Below are 19,199 nucleotides of genomic sequence, written 5' to 3'. Positions count from 1 at the left end.
CTTCGATAGTAGCTGTTTTTAATCACACAAATCTAATGTTCTTCTCAGGTTTTAGTTATTTAAAAAAAAATTTTTTTAGCCTTCTTGCCGAGAGCTTGATTAGAAGATGTCCGTTAATTTACAGCCAGCAGTTGGTTAACTTAGCTTAGCGCAATGACTGGAAACAGCTAGCCTGGCTCTGTCCAACGGTACTAGACTATTTCTTGGCTGGGCACAGTGACTTCCTGCCTGGAAACCTCACAGTGACGACAAAACTCCAGGAACGGACACTGACGCGCTCATGGAGGCCAAAGAAACATTTCTACCTAAAGTCGTGTTAGGTTTCTTTGATAGAGACCTGATACTTTGTAGTAAATGTTGTATTTGCATATTTACTACAAAGAGCACTGTCCTTTACTTCCTTATTATATACACTCCTATTTTTAGAAGAATAGAAACATTAGATAAATCACTCACTGATGCTCGTTAAGCTTAATTACTGGTGAGTGCGTGGTTATAACTGAAGGCAGACCACCGGATTAGAATGATTTAACGGTTAAGAATATAAAATTTTTGCCCCCCAAAAATCACCATGTGTAGTATAAACTGCATAATGTGGCGTATCAGAATTAAAGACATTACTTGTTACATGTCATTACATGTCTTTGAATGAGAAACTAACGTCTCTCTGCTCTTCGCAAAATGTAATTTATTCATGTCTACATCATATGTGGTCACGTCATGGATGAAACAGTTTCTCCTTAATAAACATAATCCAAAAAAACAAATTACGATTATGACTTGATGCATAAAAATCAACGCTAATGGTTCATGCATTTAGAAAAAACATAAATGAGCATAAAATCAGTCAACATCTACAGTACTGGTGTATACATGAACATGTTCTAAAAATAGTCTAACTACCATGGATCAACACATACAAAGAAGTGGAGTTTGAACTTTGTGGCACACATATAGTCTGTTTCCTTGCACATGCATGACTAACAATGCAATAACAACTCATCAGGTTATATTTAAACAAGTTTAAATCCAGATTGCCTCGCAGCACTGGAGTTTTTTTTCTTAACATGTCCAGGTTTGACTGCATAGATTGGCAAATGGTAACCGCAGGCTAAAACACTAACTGAAATCTGAAGGGTAATTGATAGGTTACCTTTGGTGTGGTCTATATTTTGAGATTTGATCTAAAACACACTCAAAAGTGACTATATTTAATGCTGGTTTGGTAAACTTATAACAACTCTGAGCATAAATAAGGATGCATCTGAAAAGTGAAGCTACTTACAAGACAAACAACAAATTAACAACTACACTTGTGTTTTTGGGGATTTTGGTCATGGGATCTTCTGACTTTCAGGTCCAGGTAACTGCTGATCTTTTTTTATGACCGTTTTTAAAGCAGGAGAGAGAGAGATCAGATTTTCAGATTTGTTTTTGTAAATAAAGCCAGAGGCTAGAATACTGTTTTGTTGTCCTGACACAGATGCCGGCATTTGAGAAATCATTGTGGAATTGAATTCTGTCTCAAAGTCTAAAAGTAGTTGCATTGAAAGCCTGTTACATAAAACTTTATAGCGCAGAGATAATAAACTGAGAATCCTTGCAGTTTACAGTGATTACAATGCTTATAGAAAGCTGTCCAAATTGCCATTTTATGTGTGTTATGGTGGGTCGTTTAAAGGCAATAGGTGAGTTTTAAGACAGGGCCGATACATAATATGAATGAAAACGTTGGCATTACAGTGTCACAGTTAATCACCAATCAACCACTTGGTGGGACAATTTAAAGAACACAGTTAGTGTAATGAAATAAGTTTGTTTACATGTATTCACGCTGTGCATGTCTGAGTGAATGCAGGATTGATTGACAGAGTTTCCAGCCCTGTGATCACTTGCTGTTCCCCCGGGAGGTTCGCTGTTTGGTCATGGTTGTCAGCATCTGGCTGATGTAAGAGGTCAGGAGGTCGTCCATTTTGTAGCCCTGAGGGGTTGGGGGTCAAAGGTCATACAAATTGTACTAAATTGAGATGTATGGGAAATGTGTAATTATTAGATAACCACATGGTAATAAATCACTTTGTACCCAAAATTCCAGTTATTTCTCACAATAAGTTTGATTTTTAAAAACAGAACACAGGTAATTAATCATTAAATTTCGGATGGCATGCTTTCATATGTTTAGATAATCGTTTATCTGAAAATGTGAGCCGTTATCCCCATATTTAGTCTCTCTTGGAAAATATTCACAAGCCTGAAAGGTGTGAGAGCAGGGGTTTTCTGAAACTGTTCGTAAGCACTTCTGTTGAAGCATAATGGCGCTTTAAGTGTACAGAGGCTCCCTTTCATAATATTTGATGTTTTTGGCTTTCCTGCACGTTAGCATTGTGTCATGAGTGCGGCGATCTTCTCAAATGTACCAGTGGCAAAATGATTAGTTCTGTCACAAATGTCATTCAAATGTATATTTCAACATTTTTAAACCCTTATTTTCTGGTTATTCTGAGCGGTGTCGTGCATCTACATCCCTGCATGTTACTCAAACACGTCACATTAAATTCAGTGGCTCACCAGTGAGGTTTCACACAGCAGCTTGCTGCCTCGGACCAGGTTTCCGATGGTGATGTGGAAGTACGTGTTGCCGCTGCTCCAGTTGGAGATCTTAGTGAAGGGGTGAGTGGTGAGGATGTCCTGCAGGAAATACAAGTGACATGAGCACAGATACGGTGCACATCACACACACAAATCAGATGTATAAAAAATTATAAATGTGGACCCACCTTAGATTTGGGATCAATGAGACTGACTCCATGTTTGTTGATTGCTATCAGGAGGGTTTCTGGGTAATTTGGATCAGTTGTTTGCTGCAGAAAGAACAAAATAGAATAATTGGGGGTACCTTTACTTGAGTACAATTTTGATGTACTTTACTTTCAACTCAGCTACATTTTGGAGGCAAATATTGTACTTTTTACTCCACTACATTCATTTTTAAAGTTTTAGTTACTTTTGCAGATTCAGATTATTAATACAAAATATAATCTATTCTGAAAAATGAGTACAATTACTTTTGGTACTTTAAGTATATTTTGAGGCTAACACTTTTGTCCTTGTTTAAGTAGAGTAAGTTTAAGTAAAATTTTGAATGCATGACCTTATAACAGTATTTCTACACTGTAGTATTGCTACTTTTACTTAAGTAAAATATCTTAATACTTACATTTATATTCAGCTTTTAAAAACAAATTGCTGTAGTCTTTACCTTGACTTCAAAAAAGGCCGAACCAAATGTGGGCCACTTGTAAATGATTTTGAGGAAGGACAGTTTGGCTTCTTCTCGAGTCTTCCCTGAGTGCTTGTTGAACAGTGACATGATGGACTGAGAGGGAGACATGCACAAAAGACAAATCAGGAAGATATAAACATTTCTGAAACCTTGATTTTACTCAGTTTTTGCTGCTCTAATATGTCCGCTCACCCTCTTCCAGTCATCGGGGGACAGATGTCTCATCTGGTCCTGAGGGACGAGCTCCTTCAGGATCTTGGAAATATTGTGGAAGTTGGATTTATCCTCCTCAAACTTCACCCTGTAGATCAGCGCTGCCAACTGGTGCACCTCCTCCTTCAAACACTTGTGGTAGCCTCGCAGATACTTAGGCAGCTCCTGTAGAGAGAAGACAGTCGCTGTTAAGATACTGAATGTCTGTTGGCAGTAAATTTATTGACACCTATACTAAGGTTGTCCCTAAACTTAAACAAACCCTTCAAGCTCCATTAAAATAAGGCAGTTACTCTGTGTGCAGCATCTTTGCTCAGTGCCCAGATACTGCACAAACACTTCCTGTAATTTTGGACACCCAGCTCAGAATAAAGGTTTCCTGTTAAAGGTGTCAATATAAGGAATGTAATCTATTTAAAGAATAACTTAATACACATTGCAGTAAAGTGAGAAACCGCTAGAGGTCAGCAAAAATAAGATTGTCAGCTGCTGTTGACTCTCTTTTAATAAGATGCCCATGATACAAGAGCTCAGACACAATGGTGTCAGTTATCGATGAAATCTCTAATCTGAATGAGGAGGCATTCACCGCTTTGTCTTATCAAAAATAATTAATAGGAAAATTAGCTCATTCTAGCTGAGGTATGTGTTCTTATTTAGCCATACGATAATTTTAGAACGGCTGAGAACACAACTCAGGATTTTAATGATCTAGAGGCCTTTTGTCGGGCCTGGTTCCAGACTCTGAATGTTAAATTTATATAGCGTCAATTCATAACAGAATTTATCTCATTGCACTTTTCCTATAGAGCAGGTCTAGACCGTACTCTTTAATATTATTTACAGAGACCCAACAAATCACAGCTCTGATTTGTGTGAAGGTAACTATGGCAGCTTCTATGTCAACAGAAAATGATGGTGGTGGTGCAGATACTATATTTACTTAAGTACAAATTCAAGGTACTTCCATTTTATGCAACTTTATACTTCTACTCCACTACATTTGTCTGACTGCTTTAGTTACTTCTTAAGATAAACTCTTGGATCAGCATATACAAACATATGATGATCTTATAGAATATGATGCATTGCTGTAGATTAAACCACCCAACAGTATATAAAGCACTTAAAATTAGCTCAACTTTTAACATCTGCAGCAGTAATACTAATCCAGTAACATCATATATAATAGTAAAATGCTGATGGATCATTTTACTGCAGAATGAGTACTTTTGCCTAAGTAAAGGATCTGAATACTTCTTCCATCACTGATATTACAGCTGTTACAGAGGCCACTCACTTGGTAGTAGTGGAAGATGGAGTCAGCCATGGAGTCTTTCCCTGGCACAGTATTGGTCCACAGCTTCTTCATGAAGAACACCTGATATGTCAGTGAAGGCACCACACCTGCACAGCCAACGCACACGAGTCGACAAGATAAAAGGTTATAGGAAGATAAATTAATGACAAGATACAAAACATCTTCTTTAAAGAAAAGCTAATCTTTTATTTTACCGTCTTTCACATGTCTGGCTTTCTTGATCCAGTCAGTCAGGTGCCTCACAAAGTCGAAGAAGAAGTCGCCATCGGGCACACTGATGACCTGGAAAACCAGAAAATCACAAACTGAAATTCTCTATAAAAGCGTTTGAAGATGTTTATGTGTAACGTGTCTCACAAACATGTGCTTGCTTTGCCTTCTGCTGAAGAAAACCCTCAACTCCTGCATTTACTAAATAGATATTTACTAGAATCCAGATAATCAGGCTACAGATTATCCTCACCTTGTCAGTGATTTTCACAAAAAGACTGAAGCCTTCGGAGGATTTGAGCAGAAGACGTCCGGAGATGTTGTGGCAGAAGTCTTTGGCCTTGGTGCTCGACTCCACTTCAAACACCTGTGAACACAAACAGGCCAAACTGAAATGGCTGCTTTTATATGAAATGCCGCATATACTGTATACAAAGTACCAAATGAGTATGAAATTATGAGAAAAGGTATGTTTTTATGGCAAATATGATCACAGTAGCAGGTTTACAGAAGGGTCATGTACAGCATGTGTTAATAAACATCTCCAATTATGAGTGTTGAAGGATTATACTGATTCATTTCCTAACTATTTTCTGACCTTGTAGGCTCATAAAAATCATTCAGAACCCTTTGGATAATGTCAAAAATGATATAAAGAGCGTGATCAAAATGTGTTAACTGCTTACCACGGCCAGCCAGGGCGTTGATTTTTAAATAATGGCCAATACGAGCCCCATATACATTATCAAACCCTTGCAGTAATTAGTTATTATTATATAATAATATTTTAGTGGTCACCTCATCTGAGTCATCAGGGAAGTAAACTTTGTGGAAGATCTGAGTGGTCTTGTGCTGGATGGCCTCCACCTCCACCAGGTGAGGAGGGTATTTCCTTGATCCATTTCTACAGCAAATAATAGAGAGGAGAGATGAAATGGATGTAAACTGAAGACGATAGAAAGACTATTTAAGAAGATCAGAAGAAAGTGTGTTACCGTAAGGCCTTCTGTAGCCGCTGCATGCAGTCTGGGGCCAGCGGATAGTGTTTCTTGGCCTGGAGGAACTTCTGGACGTGAGGCAGCAGGATGTTACTGGGAGGAAACAAACCAGTGCAGAGCCACAGCAGCTCCCATCCCTTCTCCTCACTGTACCTACACACACAGCACAACACAGGAAGGTGAGCAATGGTCAAACTAATAGTCAAAAATAAATAAGGCACTACTATAGTGTGAGATGGAGAGTTTAAAAAACACAGTGTACACTATTCATGTCCTCTCCCGATGAGGGGAAATGTTAATGTTACAGCATAGAATGATATTTTAGACAATAATGTGCTTCAGACTTGGTGATAACAGATTGGGGAAGCCACCTTTCTTCTTTCAACTTGACAATGTCACAGAAAGCCAGGCCCTTAAACCTGCGATAACTGATTTTTTTGGCCACTTGGGGGCAGCAGAAACTAGTTGTGAACACAACATTGACGTATCATCACCTTTTAAGTTGATATGTAGAACTTATCAGCAAACAGCTGCTTATTTAAACACCCAGCAATTACAGAGCAACATTATCATTCATTTGGAGTCGTGTTTCTGGCCACCTGATGAATGTTAGTCCAAAGTCCAATTAATTGAAAATAAAAATAATAATGTGTGATGTTAAGCCCATGCCTTTGAAATCAGTATTCAAAAATCACATGAGTGTAATGTTCAGGTGTCCACATACTTTTGGCCATATAGTGCACCTACTGTATGCTGCCATGATGTGTTTCTAAGAGAAGCGCGTGAGTTTATGTGTGTGTGCTTCAGACTTACTTGATGTGATTATCAGTGAGCTGTTTGAGAATCTGACAGAAGATCTCATCTTTTAGCGGCTCGGCCTTCAGCGCTCCTTCAAATATCTGATCGGTGAGCTCGTTGACCAAACGTACCCGTTTGGACGGGTAGTCGCCCATATACTTCATCACAGGTAGAGCCGAGGTTAAGGACATCAACCATTAACACAACAACACGAACAGATGTCTTTGATTTTGGAACAGAAAATGGATTTGACCTGATTGGCGGGCACTAATGGTGTGCCTCATTGATGTGTTCTCAATAGTTTTTGGAAAACAATGGAGCTCTATCGCACAGAGGGATAAGCAGAGGTGGAGGAAGTATTCAGATCCTTAAAGAAACTACTAATACCACACTGTCAAAATACTACAAGTTACAATTACAGTCCTGCACTGAATATGTTACTTAAGTAAAAGTATGTCAGTATAATCAAGAAATTGTACTTAAAGTATTAAAAGTAAAAGTACTCAATACAGAAAAATGTTGCCTGTGAGTTTTATACTATTATATTTTATATGATTAGATTATTATTACTCATGCATTAATGATTTTACTCTTGTAGTTGGTTGAGGTGGAGCTCATTTTGAGCTATTTTGTATAGACTGAAACTAATGATTATTGACTAATCGTTTCAGCTGTACTTGTATAAACTGTTGGGTAGTTTAATTTATAACAAAGCATCATAATTTATGAGCTCATCATATGTTTTGCCTTTAAAAATCTTAATTTGTAAAGTAACTAATAACTAAAGCTGTCAGATAAATGTAGTGAAGTAAAAAATACAATACTTTCCTCTGAAAATATTTTCCTATGAAACGTAGTGGAGTAGAAGCAGAAAGTGGCATGAAAAGAAAAGACTCAAATAAAGTATAAATACCTCAAATTTGTACTTAAGTACAGTACTTGAGTAAATGCACTTAGTTACATTCCACCACTGGGGATAAGCTATATCAGGCTTTAGATACAGAGACAAAACTTGTTAGTAAAATCAATTCATTGCTTGTTTTGGTCTTTTCATGGGATTTGTTGACAATAAGAAAAATACAGAATTTCACCAGACTTATCCTTTAAGCACTAATTAATGGTTCATGTTTCCGTACTAATAAGTAGCCAATCCATATATTCATGGTACATGTTTTCAGATCATCTTAGTGTCTCAAGGTTTGAAAGTATAAAATTGCTCTGATAAACAATAAATCAAGTGAAAAAGGCAAAGATTCACACTGTGAAGTAAGTTTTGGGGGAAAAGGTTGGGGATTAAAGACAAAACAAGATCCACTGATGCAAACATTTAACACACATACAGAACCCGCACACCCTCCACTAAAGGATATCTACGAAGGCAAGGCAGGCCTCCTGGGAGAGCTCCTCGTGAGCCAGGACTTTCTTCAGCAGAGGCTGTTTGAGAGGCTCCCTGGTGCAGCTCCACAGACGCTCCTTCCCTCTGGACTTAGAGATCATCACCCTGCTCAGGGTGCTCTTAGGAGGAGGCCTGGAAACATGCAGCAGGGGGTTTGAAATAATGAAACACATTTTTATATAACATTCTTGCATAATACAGCTTTAAATAATTGATAACACTGATCATACTGCAATCCCAATCCATTTTTCACTATTTTGCAAGGCTACTATACACTTTATATTTACACGCAAAGGATTAGGAAACACACCTGAAGTAGTCGTAGGAGAACTCCTCCAGTGTGTAGGCCTTAGTTTTGTCCTCCTTATCAGAAACGTTCATGTGGGAAAAACCAATGGATTCTCGCCTCTTATCAGGAGTCATAGTCACTAGAGCCTGAGATGGAGAAAGAGAAGGAGTGAAAAAGGGACGGAGGAGTTATAAGACTACGATCATTTCACTTGCAAAGACACAAATCTCCTCCTGAAATATTATTGTATAGATTTTTATAAATGTATTGATGGATGCAACTTCTCAGTGATACTGCAGAGTTCACCAAGTTAAATTTAAGACTTTTCAAGACCTTTTTAATACCGCATAGAAAGCAATTTAATTCACCATCATACTGGCCAAAGTATGAAAGCATGATGGAAAACCAGTAGGGACAATATGGCCTAGAATTATTTATTATATCACATTTTTCCAGGACTTTCCAGCAGGATAAAAGATAAAAGAACAATAATTCCTAATGGTGTAATTAATCTAATCAAACTGATCTTGGATAAGTAGCATAAAATGGATGGATGAATTAGCCAATTAAAAATAATTAATTAATTTAAGTCTTTGCTAAACGTTGACAGTTGCCCATTATGAATCAATGAGCTTCCGAGCTACTGTAGCTGCAGTATGACGGTGATTGCTACAAGTCTGACGGTGCCGACTGAAACGCCACAAAACAGGACTGAACAGCCTCCTGCAGCACAATTTACTGCCGAAACAATCCCACTTTTAGTTTATAGGCGTATAACGTCTCCAGACAGCATGCAATCGGATACAAAAACATTTTATAACTAACATCACTGTCTACAGCAGGCAAGAGGAAATATTTAAGACTTTTGTCAATTAAATTAAAGACTTTTAATACCTTCTAAGGTGTGTTTTTTTTTGAGGAAGCTGATTTCAATGCTTTTTAAAGACTTTTCATGTGTTTATAGCAGTCAGATTGTTGCAAAATTGGTAAAGTGGTAATATTATATCTTTAAATGCTCACTAATTAACACTCTGTATCTTGTTTGTTTAATTCATACAAAAACAGAAATGCAAAAATGACAATTTGTGGTTTAAGGGGCAGCATCTCCAGCTATAGCACGGGTAGTGATGTTGAAGTTGTATACTGTATGTAGGTGCTCTAAGCTTGCAAGCAAGGCCCAACCAATATGAAAGTGTTAAATAATCAGTATACAGATACCAGACGTTAGCCTCACTCACCACTATGTCATACTGCGGCCTGGTGACAGTGGGCAGTACATAGACACAGTCAGCAGGGAAGTCCCCTCTCTGTTTGGTCCTGTCATTGATGCCGTGGGCCCAGCCAGAGTTCATCACATGCTCTCCGTCGTGTTCGTCCAGCATAATCAGATCCCCCTTGGAGAAACTCAGGAATGTGGAATCTACTCCTGCTGCAGGATAAAGATTACATATACAGACAATTAAAAAAATATATATACATGAAGTTTATGGTTCAGCTCTCCAAAAATACATCTATGGTAGCAGCAGATTTACCAATTATACGATCAAGCTCCCAAAAGTGATCAAAGCATGCTTTCTTTTGAAGCGATCACTGAATCTTACCAGGGTTGGGACAGTCCAGCAGTCCCACCACATACTTGGACCTCTTCCTCAGACCCTCGAGGAAGGCGACCACCAGATCGCGGATGTCCTCTGCATTGTTGGAGGTGAACGTGTACTCGTCTCCTTTGATGGTGGCCAAGGTAAAACTCTGGCCCTGCAGTTTGCCCCCTCTGGAAAATGAAATTTGACTTTAACCAGAGGCTTTTCACAATGTATGAAAAAAATAATCCCAAATCCTTCCCTTTAATTAAAAAGAAAAATAGATAACTCAGGGTTATCAGGTAGTAGCTCTAAAAAGGTGGACTATAAAAAAGTAATTATGTCAGTTTGAGGATTAAATTCCTAAGAAACAAATTTTGGTTGAAGTAAGCTTTCCTGTTGATAAATGATCAGTGCTCCATTCTTGCACTTGAGTATACTTTTGTACTTCACTGTCAGTAAAACTAGACCAAGAGTTTACAGCCCTGCTAGCAGCTCTGTGAGGTTGTATTTAGACACAGCGGTGCTTTGAGCTAAATACTAACATCAGCATGCTAACATGCTCACAATGACAATGCTAGCATGCTAATGTTTAGCAGGTATAATGTTTACCATCTTATTTTGGCATGTTAGCATGCAAACATTGATGGCAAAAAGCTCTGTCCCCCTTAGTTTTCATCCTGGACTCAGGAACAGACAGAGGACCCCTGCCCGAAGATCTCAAACTACGTGAAGGTTCATAAGGAATTACAAGGTCTAAAATATAACTTGGAGCCAGGCCATGAAGAGCCTTAAAAGTAATCAGTAAGATCTTAAAATCAATCCTAAAACAAACAGGGAACCAATGTAAAGAGGCTAAAACAGGTGTGATGTGGTCGTACCTCTTGGTCCTGGTTAAAAGCCTAGCAGCTGAGTTCTGTACAGTCTGCAGTCGTTTCAAATTTTGTTGATTAAGACAAAGTACAGCTAAGGCTGATGGGAATGTCATTCATTTTGAAGGTTTTTGGTCATAAACCAAAGTATAAGACACATTCAAATGCTGACATGATGATGGTGCTATATGAAAAGTTGAGGGATCACCAAGTGATTACAACTCATCCAGAGGGAAATTAATCTTTGTACCAAATTCATTATCAATACATCTAATACTGTAGTTGTTGAGACATTTCACCAAAAACCACAAATGTCAACTTCATGGTGGCGTTAGAGGAAAAGTCAGAGGATCACCAAAGTCAGTAGGATTTATCCTCTGGGCACCATGAATGTCTGTGCCACATTTCATAGCAACAGTTGTTAGCTAGACCAACATTACTTAGTAAAGCCACAATGATAGCATGGCTAAAAAAGTAAAAGGAAGTATATACAGTAATACTCTAATCATATGAACAAAGTTTATTTATTAAAAGTTCATATTCAAATCAATCATCAAATTCATGAACGACCAACCATAGATAACATCATTCAAGGCAATCAAAGGCTTCCTCTGCGTGTAATGAAGAACAGCAGAGGGAGTGCTATTTTCAAACACTACTTGTTTATTTTACTGATGCACACGGGATATCTTGTGCCTCATTTGCGGCAGTTTGTCTGCAACTGAAACTACAGTATGTAACCACCATCACTTCAGGGTGATACTATGTCCTTTTATTTGTAAGGAATTGCTGCCGTGTCCAATGTTGTAGCTACTATCAATCCTGACTTTCCCCCCTTAATTCTTGCAGGTCCCTGGGTTGGGTACTGACTAACAAGCTCCTCAACCAGACAGCTACTCACTCTACCATGCTGCTAATTTACATGCAAGTTGTCAGAATTTGGATTTGTTACATTTTTTGTAATACTGTACTTGCTGGTGTCTCACTCACAATTTTCCTCACCTTTTTAAATTTTGAAATACAGTACTTTTTTTATTTATTTATTTTTTAAATCAGTGTTGCTTCGAGGACATGGCGTTATCATACCTGCTACTGGACACAGCAGTGATCTCTGGGAACGAGAGCTCCAGAAGGACCTGCTCCTGTTCATCCACAAAGTAAACCCCAGTCCAGTTCACTGCCACGATCACGTCATTCTTGGGCAGACTAGGCCCTGTGGACAGACAGTGTCATATCCATGAACACACCTACAGATACCTACAGTAGTAAGACATAGTTTACAGTGACATACAGTAGACTTAACTTTTGTGTTACCAACCTGAGAATTTGAAGGCCTCGTAGAAGCGTGAGAAGAGTAAAGGCCACTTTAAACGAGCAAAATCCACCACGTCCTCCTTCACCTTCTGCGTGTTCAGCCTCCTTTTAGTGTGTAATCCCTGCATAGTCAGTTGTAGTTAGTTACTGTCGCACAAGTTGTTCAAAAAGCCCAAACTAGTGTCAGTTTTTTGTGACTACTGCAGCAGATACCTTTTTGTGGGCGTTGATGATAAGCTGAGCCCACTTCTCTGCAGTCTTAGTTGAGGTGATTTCTCTGTCGGGGATGTAGGAGGGGATGAGGCTGAGCAGGCGGTCTTGGAGGATCTCAGAGCCGTAATCCACATAGTACTGCTGAGAGGCCAGCTCTGCGAGGTCCTCCTCCTTTTGGACAAACACGGGGCAAAGAGAGAGAGACGATCATGAGAAGACAAAACCAATATCTGATATAGCGATTGACAACTTTATTTTTCTTTACAGATTGTTCTTCTGCAGCTGTGTTAACGATGAGGCCATATCACAACAAAAGTGGACAAAAATGACCATTAATTCAATAGTTTCTATGAAAATGTATACAGCCTTTTGTGTAAAACATCTTGAATATGGCAGAATTATCCATACAGTTCATGTGGATACCTATTTTACTCTCATAAGGGTTTCATTTGTTCCAGCACCTCCTAAGTTTGATTTATTTTTGACAATTAAAATAATCACATTAATTGACTTGACTAGACTTGAGGTGTTTTCTTAAAAGTTAAATTTAACTTTTATCATTTAGATTTGATACAATATGTTGGAAATTTTATTGGAGTTTGTTTTATTTCTTGTTCTGTTGGCTGATTTGATTTGTTTTGATTTAACCACAAGATGGTGCCATGGTGTGTAAAGCAAGGAAAGGGCACCAATACAGCTGACACAGATGATGGCCTAATTACTGAATGATGTAATTATCCAATAGGATGCCTTGTATGATGTTTGAAAATGTATATAAAGTGGTTTTTAACCCATTATTCCTGATCGTCCCCTAATGAGGGCGTAAACTGAAGCATTGGGCTTTGATTCAGCAAACTGCTATTTGAATAAAGAAGTTTATGAATAGAGCAAGTCTGTGTGTAGTCCTCATTCAAGAACTTAACCTACTGAAAATACAAGTATAAAAATATGTTGTCACAAGTTTTCTAAATTTTGTGTTTGTGTAGTTGCACTTTCAATCTTTGGAAATTATGTATGCAGAAATCCTGCATACATCTAACTTGTTCTCTCCCCAGAGTTTTCTGTGTCAACTGCACTTTAAAGACTTTTAGACACTGGCAGCTTCAGTTTCACTGAGCTGACAAATCATTCTCACTGTTGGAAGAAGCTTTTCATCTTTATTGGGAAGTTGGTGTGGAGGCATCATGGATATCCACAAAATAATTTGCTGCAAAAACTCTAAAGTGGTTATTTTGATTAAAGCATGCAGAGAGTGTGGCATTGGAAAATTCAGTGTCGTAATCTGCAGGTGGCTCTTAATTTCATCATCAAGCCACAATGTGCACAATCAATAAACTACCTTGCAAGCACATCAACTGCATGTTAAACAAAACAAAGCTGCTCACCCTCTCACAGCGGTACTCTCCGAATTTCACCCCTCGGACAATCTGCTGGTAAACGAGGTTTGTGGCGACATAGTCCTCAGCGGGGTTGTGCCAGGGGTTGAAGATCTCCTTCCTGAAAAACAGCCTCCAGGGGGCGTTCCTCTCCTGGGCGCCCTGCTCCTTGGCATACTGCTCACACTGGGAGACAGCATCCATGACGTGGTCGCTACCGCTGCCCAGTGATGACACCTGACCAAGGCAGTTTGACAAATGTGTTCAATAAACAGGGTACACACAAAATATATACTGGTCTCATGCCAGTATGTGTCACAGGAGCATGTCTTGGTTTTACCTTGTCAAACAGGGCGATGTACAGCGAGAAGCCAAAGCGATCTCTCAGGTTGATCTTGTCTGCCAGAGCGCTGCAGAGCTCACTGGCAGTGGTGGCCGAGTCTGCCAGGAGAGTCTTGGTGGTGCCATCCATAAACGTTACTGGTAGCATGATGGGCTTCTTAGATTTAGTGGCCTGAAGGGCAAAAAAAGATCAGATTCAAGTTCAAGTACTTAATAACAAAATGTTCCACAGTGATTCATTACTATGCCCTCCAAATGTCACCTTTTTAAAACACATTTAGCATGTGGCTGAGATAATTCCATCAGTTTAATTCAATCATTTTCATCTCATTTTGTTCTCTTGATGTAAAACTGAAATACAAATAAAGTAAAAGTATCTCTCCCAACTTTCAGATTTGGTTACGTGTTTTATGATTTTCATATCATGTGAACTCACTTTAGATGTTAAAATGGTTAAGATATGTTGGTTCTGTTGTGTACAGTTTATCAGCATTATTTGGCTAGAAATGTCAGCAGGGTTTCTACAGGTTCAAGTTATATTTAAGACTTTTTAAGACCATTTGAATACCACCTACAATTCAATTTCATATCAGCTTCATGATCATACCGGCCAAATTATGAAAGTATGATGGAAAGTCAGTAGGGACAGTATGGCCTAGAATGATTTATCATTTTATCAGTTTTTTAAGTACTTCCCAGCAGTATATACAAATAATTTCTGATATAATTAATAAAACTAATGTGACCTGGACCCAGAAGCGACAGAAAATGGATGGATGGATTAGAAATTATTATAAAAATGTTTTTGCTTAAATCGACACTTTGCCCATTATGAGACGATGAGCTTCCTAGCTGCTGTAGCTAGCGGTATTGACAGTGTTTGCTACAGGTCTGATGGTGCCGACTGAAACGCCACAAAAAAGGATTGAACAGCCTCCTGCAGCACAATTTACTGTCACAACAATCCTACTTTTAGATTATAGGTGTATAAAGTCTGAATTCAGTGCTTTTCAAGACTTTTCAGGACCTGCAGATACCCTGACCAAAGTCAGCAGACAACACAAACACAGCAAGCATGTTCAGTACCTGTAATTCTAACCAAGATGGCGGCTGGGTCCTGGTGCGGTTGACAAATGTCCTCCTCAACCTTTCCTCACAATATGGAGCATAACCAGGCGGACCATTATTTAAAAATGTCCGTAAATACTGACAATAGAGGGAAAGAAAAAAAGAACAGACAGAGAGTTAGAGAAAATCTTCACTGAATCAGAAACACAGTAAAAGTGCCAAAAGTATGGAAATACAAACAGATTGGAGATCCCCAAAAAGGAGTTAAAGGTGGCACATGCCAAAGACAAGAGACAAAACAGATGTTTTTTTTGTTTGACTGAAGGGGATAAAAGTCATCTAAAAAGGTTAATTGCAAAATGTCATTGGGTCACAAAATGAACCATCCCAAAATATTGGCTATTATCACTGCAATTTTAGATAACTGAATACATTTTTTTTTCTGTTAAACACCACAGTGGCTGCTGCAAATATCTAGACATCACATCGTCTAAAAATGGCAAATCCCTAATTAGGGCTGCAATTAGCAAATATTTTCTTTTTTGGTTAATCTACAGATTCATTTTCTTGATTAATCGTTTACTCATTTGAGCTATAAAATGTCAGAAAATTGTGTAAAATGCCTATTAAAATAAGAGCCCAAGGTGACGTCTTTGGATGTCTTGTTTTATCCGAACAATAGTCCAAAAACAAAATATATTCAGTTTGGAATGGAAAGGAATTATACTCAATAAAGCAGCACCTTGCTGTGCAGTAGCAGGACATCATTAGATGCTTCTGGACTACAAAAATCACCTGAATTCTTTGGACTAAATCCCACCTTAGTAAAACTTTTTATTTTTTAAGTTTAGTTACAGTAAGACTTTTCAACATCTTTCCTGTCCCTTCAAGTGTGCATTCACCAATCACATTCAATCTGTATTTCCTGAATGTTTTCATCAATAATTATAAACATATGAATTTGAAAAAAGTGATTGCAGAGAATAGAGCTGATACAGTGAATACCACTAAAGACAATGCTGGGTCAAAACTGACTAATCAGGAGGTTATGGGTGATTTGCAGTATCTGAAAGCTGTAGTATCACCTTACAGTGCATTGGGTGGTATTCCCATGTGGAGTGAGTTAGAGGTTTCTTACCTTGACAAACTTCTCGGAGGGGGCGAAGCAGCCCACGCAGAGAGACAGCAGGATCCATCCACGGGCATGGCTGCTCTTGGACGGATTCTGGGTGAGCTGTTTGCAGATCTGACAGTAGATCTCATCCCTGAGACAGAAAAACAACAGCTGAACAAAACCAAATCCACATCCAAAACAACAGTGCTGTGGTAAATTAAGAGTTAGTGGACTCAGAGCAAAATGTATTTTGCTGGTAAAATTTCCATGAAAATTTGTACCGTCAGGTCAAAATTAAAGGAGTACTCTGCCAATTTAGCCTCGTCGGACTCACGATAGAAAGTAAACGAAAAATAAAGCATGAAAATCGATGCAGCAGAACCAGAGATATCTTTTTTTATTCCACGCATTCTTCTTCCTTGTCAAAACCTGCCACCTACATTACCCACAATGCAACTCCACCGCTGACAATTCAGTCAAAGATTTGTGTGTGTTATGCTAGTAGCGGCTAATCTATTGGTGGAGTTTCCCTTTAAACCACAAATTGTAGCTTGTAGCACAGTACTGGAACTGAGGGCCATATTACCATGATTTTTTTGGGGAAAATTGGAATTTTTTCATTGACCCCCTGACCTTAGCTATCAGGCCACAATTTGAACTTGTAAATTAAAAATATATTATATTTACTCCATACATTCATGCTTCTCAGAGTATGAACCCTTCCCATTTTGGATATTCTATGAACTGTCGAAAACACATTTTGCAAATACATTTACTGAACAAATTCATGTGCCCAAGTGGATAAAATCTTCAGATTTTAACAACCCCATGGCCTTTCCTTTAGCGCCATCCTCCGGGCAAACTCTACATTTGTAATGTCACCGTCTATCCTCCTATTATCAGAGAAAAAACATCCGTATGTGATTAGTTTTTTTCCAACATAATCATTCTGCAGAATGTATTGAATACTACGGCCTCAAGAGGCCACTAGCAAAGCTTTAGACTTACAAAAGCAAAAATCTTTAAAGAGTTTATTATTGGAGTCATACTGAAAACACCCATGGTCCCATGCACTAGTCTGGATTTGGTGATGACATTAAAGGAAGTTAAGATACTAAAACTACAGTTGTTTGTTTGTTTGTCACCTAAGGGCGGGCCGTAAGATGCCGTTGCCGATGATGAAGTGAAGTTTCTCCAGGTTGGAGGTGGGTCGGTCCTCCAGCATGCTGTTCCCCTGGAGGCCGTAGTCCCCCTCTGTCAACCGCCTGGTCACCTGCCACAGACATTGAAGAGAAGAAAAACTCTCCAACAAACTCTTCTCTGCTCTAAAAGTGATCCATTAACGTGTTCCTCTGCTTACTCTGAGAATGGTGTTTGAAGAACTTTCCCAGGGGACAAAGAACCTTTAGAGCAACTCAGGAACTTTACTTGTGTGTCGAACCAGGGACTAAATTTAGTTCCTCTACGAAAGTTTCAGGTGTAAAAAAAAGACCCTGTTCTGGAGGTAATACTTTCTGATGGTTCAGGAACTATCGGGGCAGAGTTGAATGTTGTTGACTGCGGCTGCTTTAACTTGTGTGAAGCTTAATCACAAAATAAGGAAGTACTCGGTCGATATCTGGTTGACTGGGTCGTATCAACATTAGGACGAGAGGTTGTAATATTGAGACTAGAGAGGTTTAGAGGTGGACATCTCTTGTGTTGTTTATATGTTTCATGTTAATATGTTTATTATCCAGTGGTGGAAGAAATGCACAGATTTTTTTTACCTAGGTAAAAGTATCAATACCACAATGTAAAAACACTCCACAAGTAAAAGTCTTGCATTCAAAATCCTACCTAAGTAAAAGTATAATCAGCCTAATGTGTCAAAAGTACAGTAAAAGTACTTGTTCTGCAGTAAAATTTCCCCTTTGACTGATATATTATTATACAGTATATTGCATTACTAGATTGTTAATACTGATGCAAATGTGTAAACTGCATTTTATAGTTTTAGCTGCTCGAAGTGGAGCTGGTTTTAATTACTTTATAAAACAGTTAGCTAGTTTAGTCCAGTGGTCATATAAAAGTAATGATGTAAAGAATACAATATTTCCTTCTGAAATGTAGTGGAGTAGGTAAGTATAAAGTAGCAGAAAATGGAAATATCTTGAGTAAACTTGAGTACAGTACATATCAAAGTTACGTTACCACCTTTCCAAATAGTTTAAACAAGAGCGAGAGCTCGCAAATGAGAGGATGTGGAGACGAGAGGACTTAGTTCCTGAGTGTAGTTTCTGGTTCCATAGTTCCTGGAACTATTTGGTTTTAAAGGGCCATATGCGAAACCCTTCACCGTGGACTGCTTCCAATCTAACACTGTTATCTGACTCAACACAAGTACAAACATTTAGAGCTTTATTTATTAATTTATTAGAGTTTTTGTGTCCCATGAAGGCCCAATGTTGTTCAGAGGCTTTAGAGTTGTGAAGTGGGAATGCTTTAGGACATAAAAACCCCATTCATTTTTTCCACTGTTACGTGACTCACATTTAGAGCACTTCTTTGGCTTGGATCAGCATGAAACTCAGTACAAAAAGATGAACAACTGGTTTAGAAAATACCTATTTTTTTAATAAAGAGTCAAAGGTACAAGCCTGTGCACATAAAAACTTTGGTGGAGAAGTTAAATACAACTCCCACTGTGCATTTTGGCAAAAAACATCCAATCAGAGAGCTGAGAGCTCAGTTATGTGCACCACTTAAAGCGAGTGGAAGCTGAAGATTACGCATTTTAAATCAATTTACTTTAATTCTGGGTGAATTTTGG

At 38.5% G+C, this 19,199-nt stretch overlaps 1 protein-coding gene across 5 annotated transcripts in view; it reads right to left on the bottom strand.

Annotated features, from left to right (window-relative positions):
* Positions 1-668: 668 nt before the first annotated feature.
* myo7ab (myosin VIIAb) overlaps positions 669-19,199 on the bottom strand; it is a 52,995-nt gene continuing 34,464 nt past the window's right edge. For 4 of the 5 annotated variants that reach the window (XM_044221392.1, XM_044221396.1, XM_044221394.1 and 1 more), the window contains 23 exons: positions 17,533-17,660; positions 16,412-16,538; positions 15,292-15,411; positions 14,204-14,377; positions 13,873-14,100; positions 12,488-12,658; positions 12,279-12,396; positions 12,047-12,173; positions 10,110-10,279; positions 9,747-9,937; positions 8,530-8,654; positions 8,194-8,351; positions 6,839-6,992; positions 6,023-6,178; positions 5,826-5,931; positions 5,281-5,394; positions 5,012-5,099; positions 4,797-4,903; positions 3,476-3,661; positions 3,260-3,376; positions 2,778-2,861; positions 2,569-2,688; positions 669-1,981 (listed from right to left, as the gene is read on the bottom strand). In XM_044221392.1, coding sequence (XP_044077327.1) covers positions 1,889-1,981; positions 2,569-2,688; positions 2,778-2,861; positions 3,260-3,376; positions 3,476-3,661; positions 4,797-4,903; positions 5,012-5,099; positions 5,281-5,394; positions 5,826-5,931; positions 6,023-6,178; positions 6,839-6,992; positions 8,194-8,351; positions 8,530-8,654; positions 9,747-9,937; positions 10,110-10,279; positions 12,047-12,173; positions 12,279-12,396; positions 12,488-12,658; positions 13,873-14,100; positions 14,204-14,377; positions 15,292-15,411; positions 16,412-16,538; positions 17,533-17,660 — 3,162 coding nt within the window. In that variant the 3' untranslated portion in view covers positions 669-1,888. The remainder of the gene's footprint in view (positions 1,982-2,568; positions 2,689-2,777; positions 2,862-3,259; positions 3,377-3,475; positions 3,662-4,796; positions 4,904-5,011; positions 5,100-5,280; positions 5,395-5,825; positions 5,932-6,022; positions 6,179-6,838; positions 6,993-8,193; positions 8,352-8,529; positions 8,655-9,746; positions 9,938-10,109; positions 10,280-12,046; positions 12,174-12,278; positions 12,397-12,487; positions 12,659-13,872; positions 14,101-14,203; positions 14,378-15,291; positions 15,412-16,411; positions 16,539-17,532; positions 17,661-19,199) is intronic. The other variant, XM_044221393.1, reaches the window with a different exon arrangement.

This window comes from Siniperca chuatsi, linkage group LG14 (assembly GCF_020085105.1).
Source record: "Siniperca chuatsi isolate FFG_IHB_CAS linkage group LG14, ASM2008510v1, whole genome shotgun sequence".
NCBI classification, from domain to species: domain Eukaryota; kingdom Metazoa; phylum Chordata; class Actinopteri; order Centrarchiformes; family Sinipercidae; genus Siniperca; species Siniperca chuatsi.
Note: the sequence above shows the minus strand (reverse complement) of the source record. Positions and strands in the feature narration are given on the sequence as shown.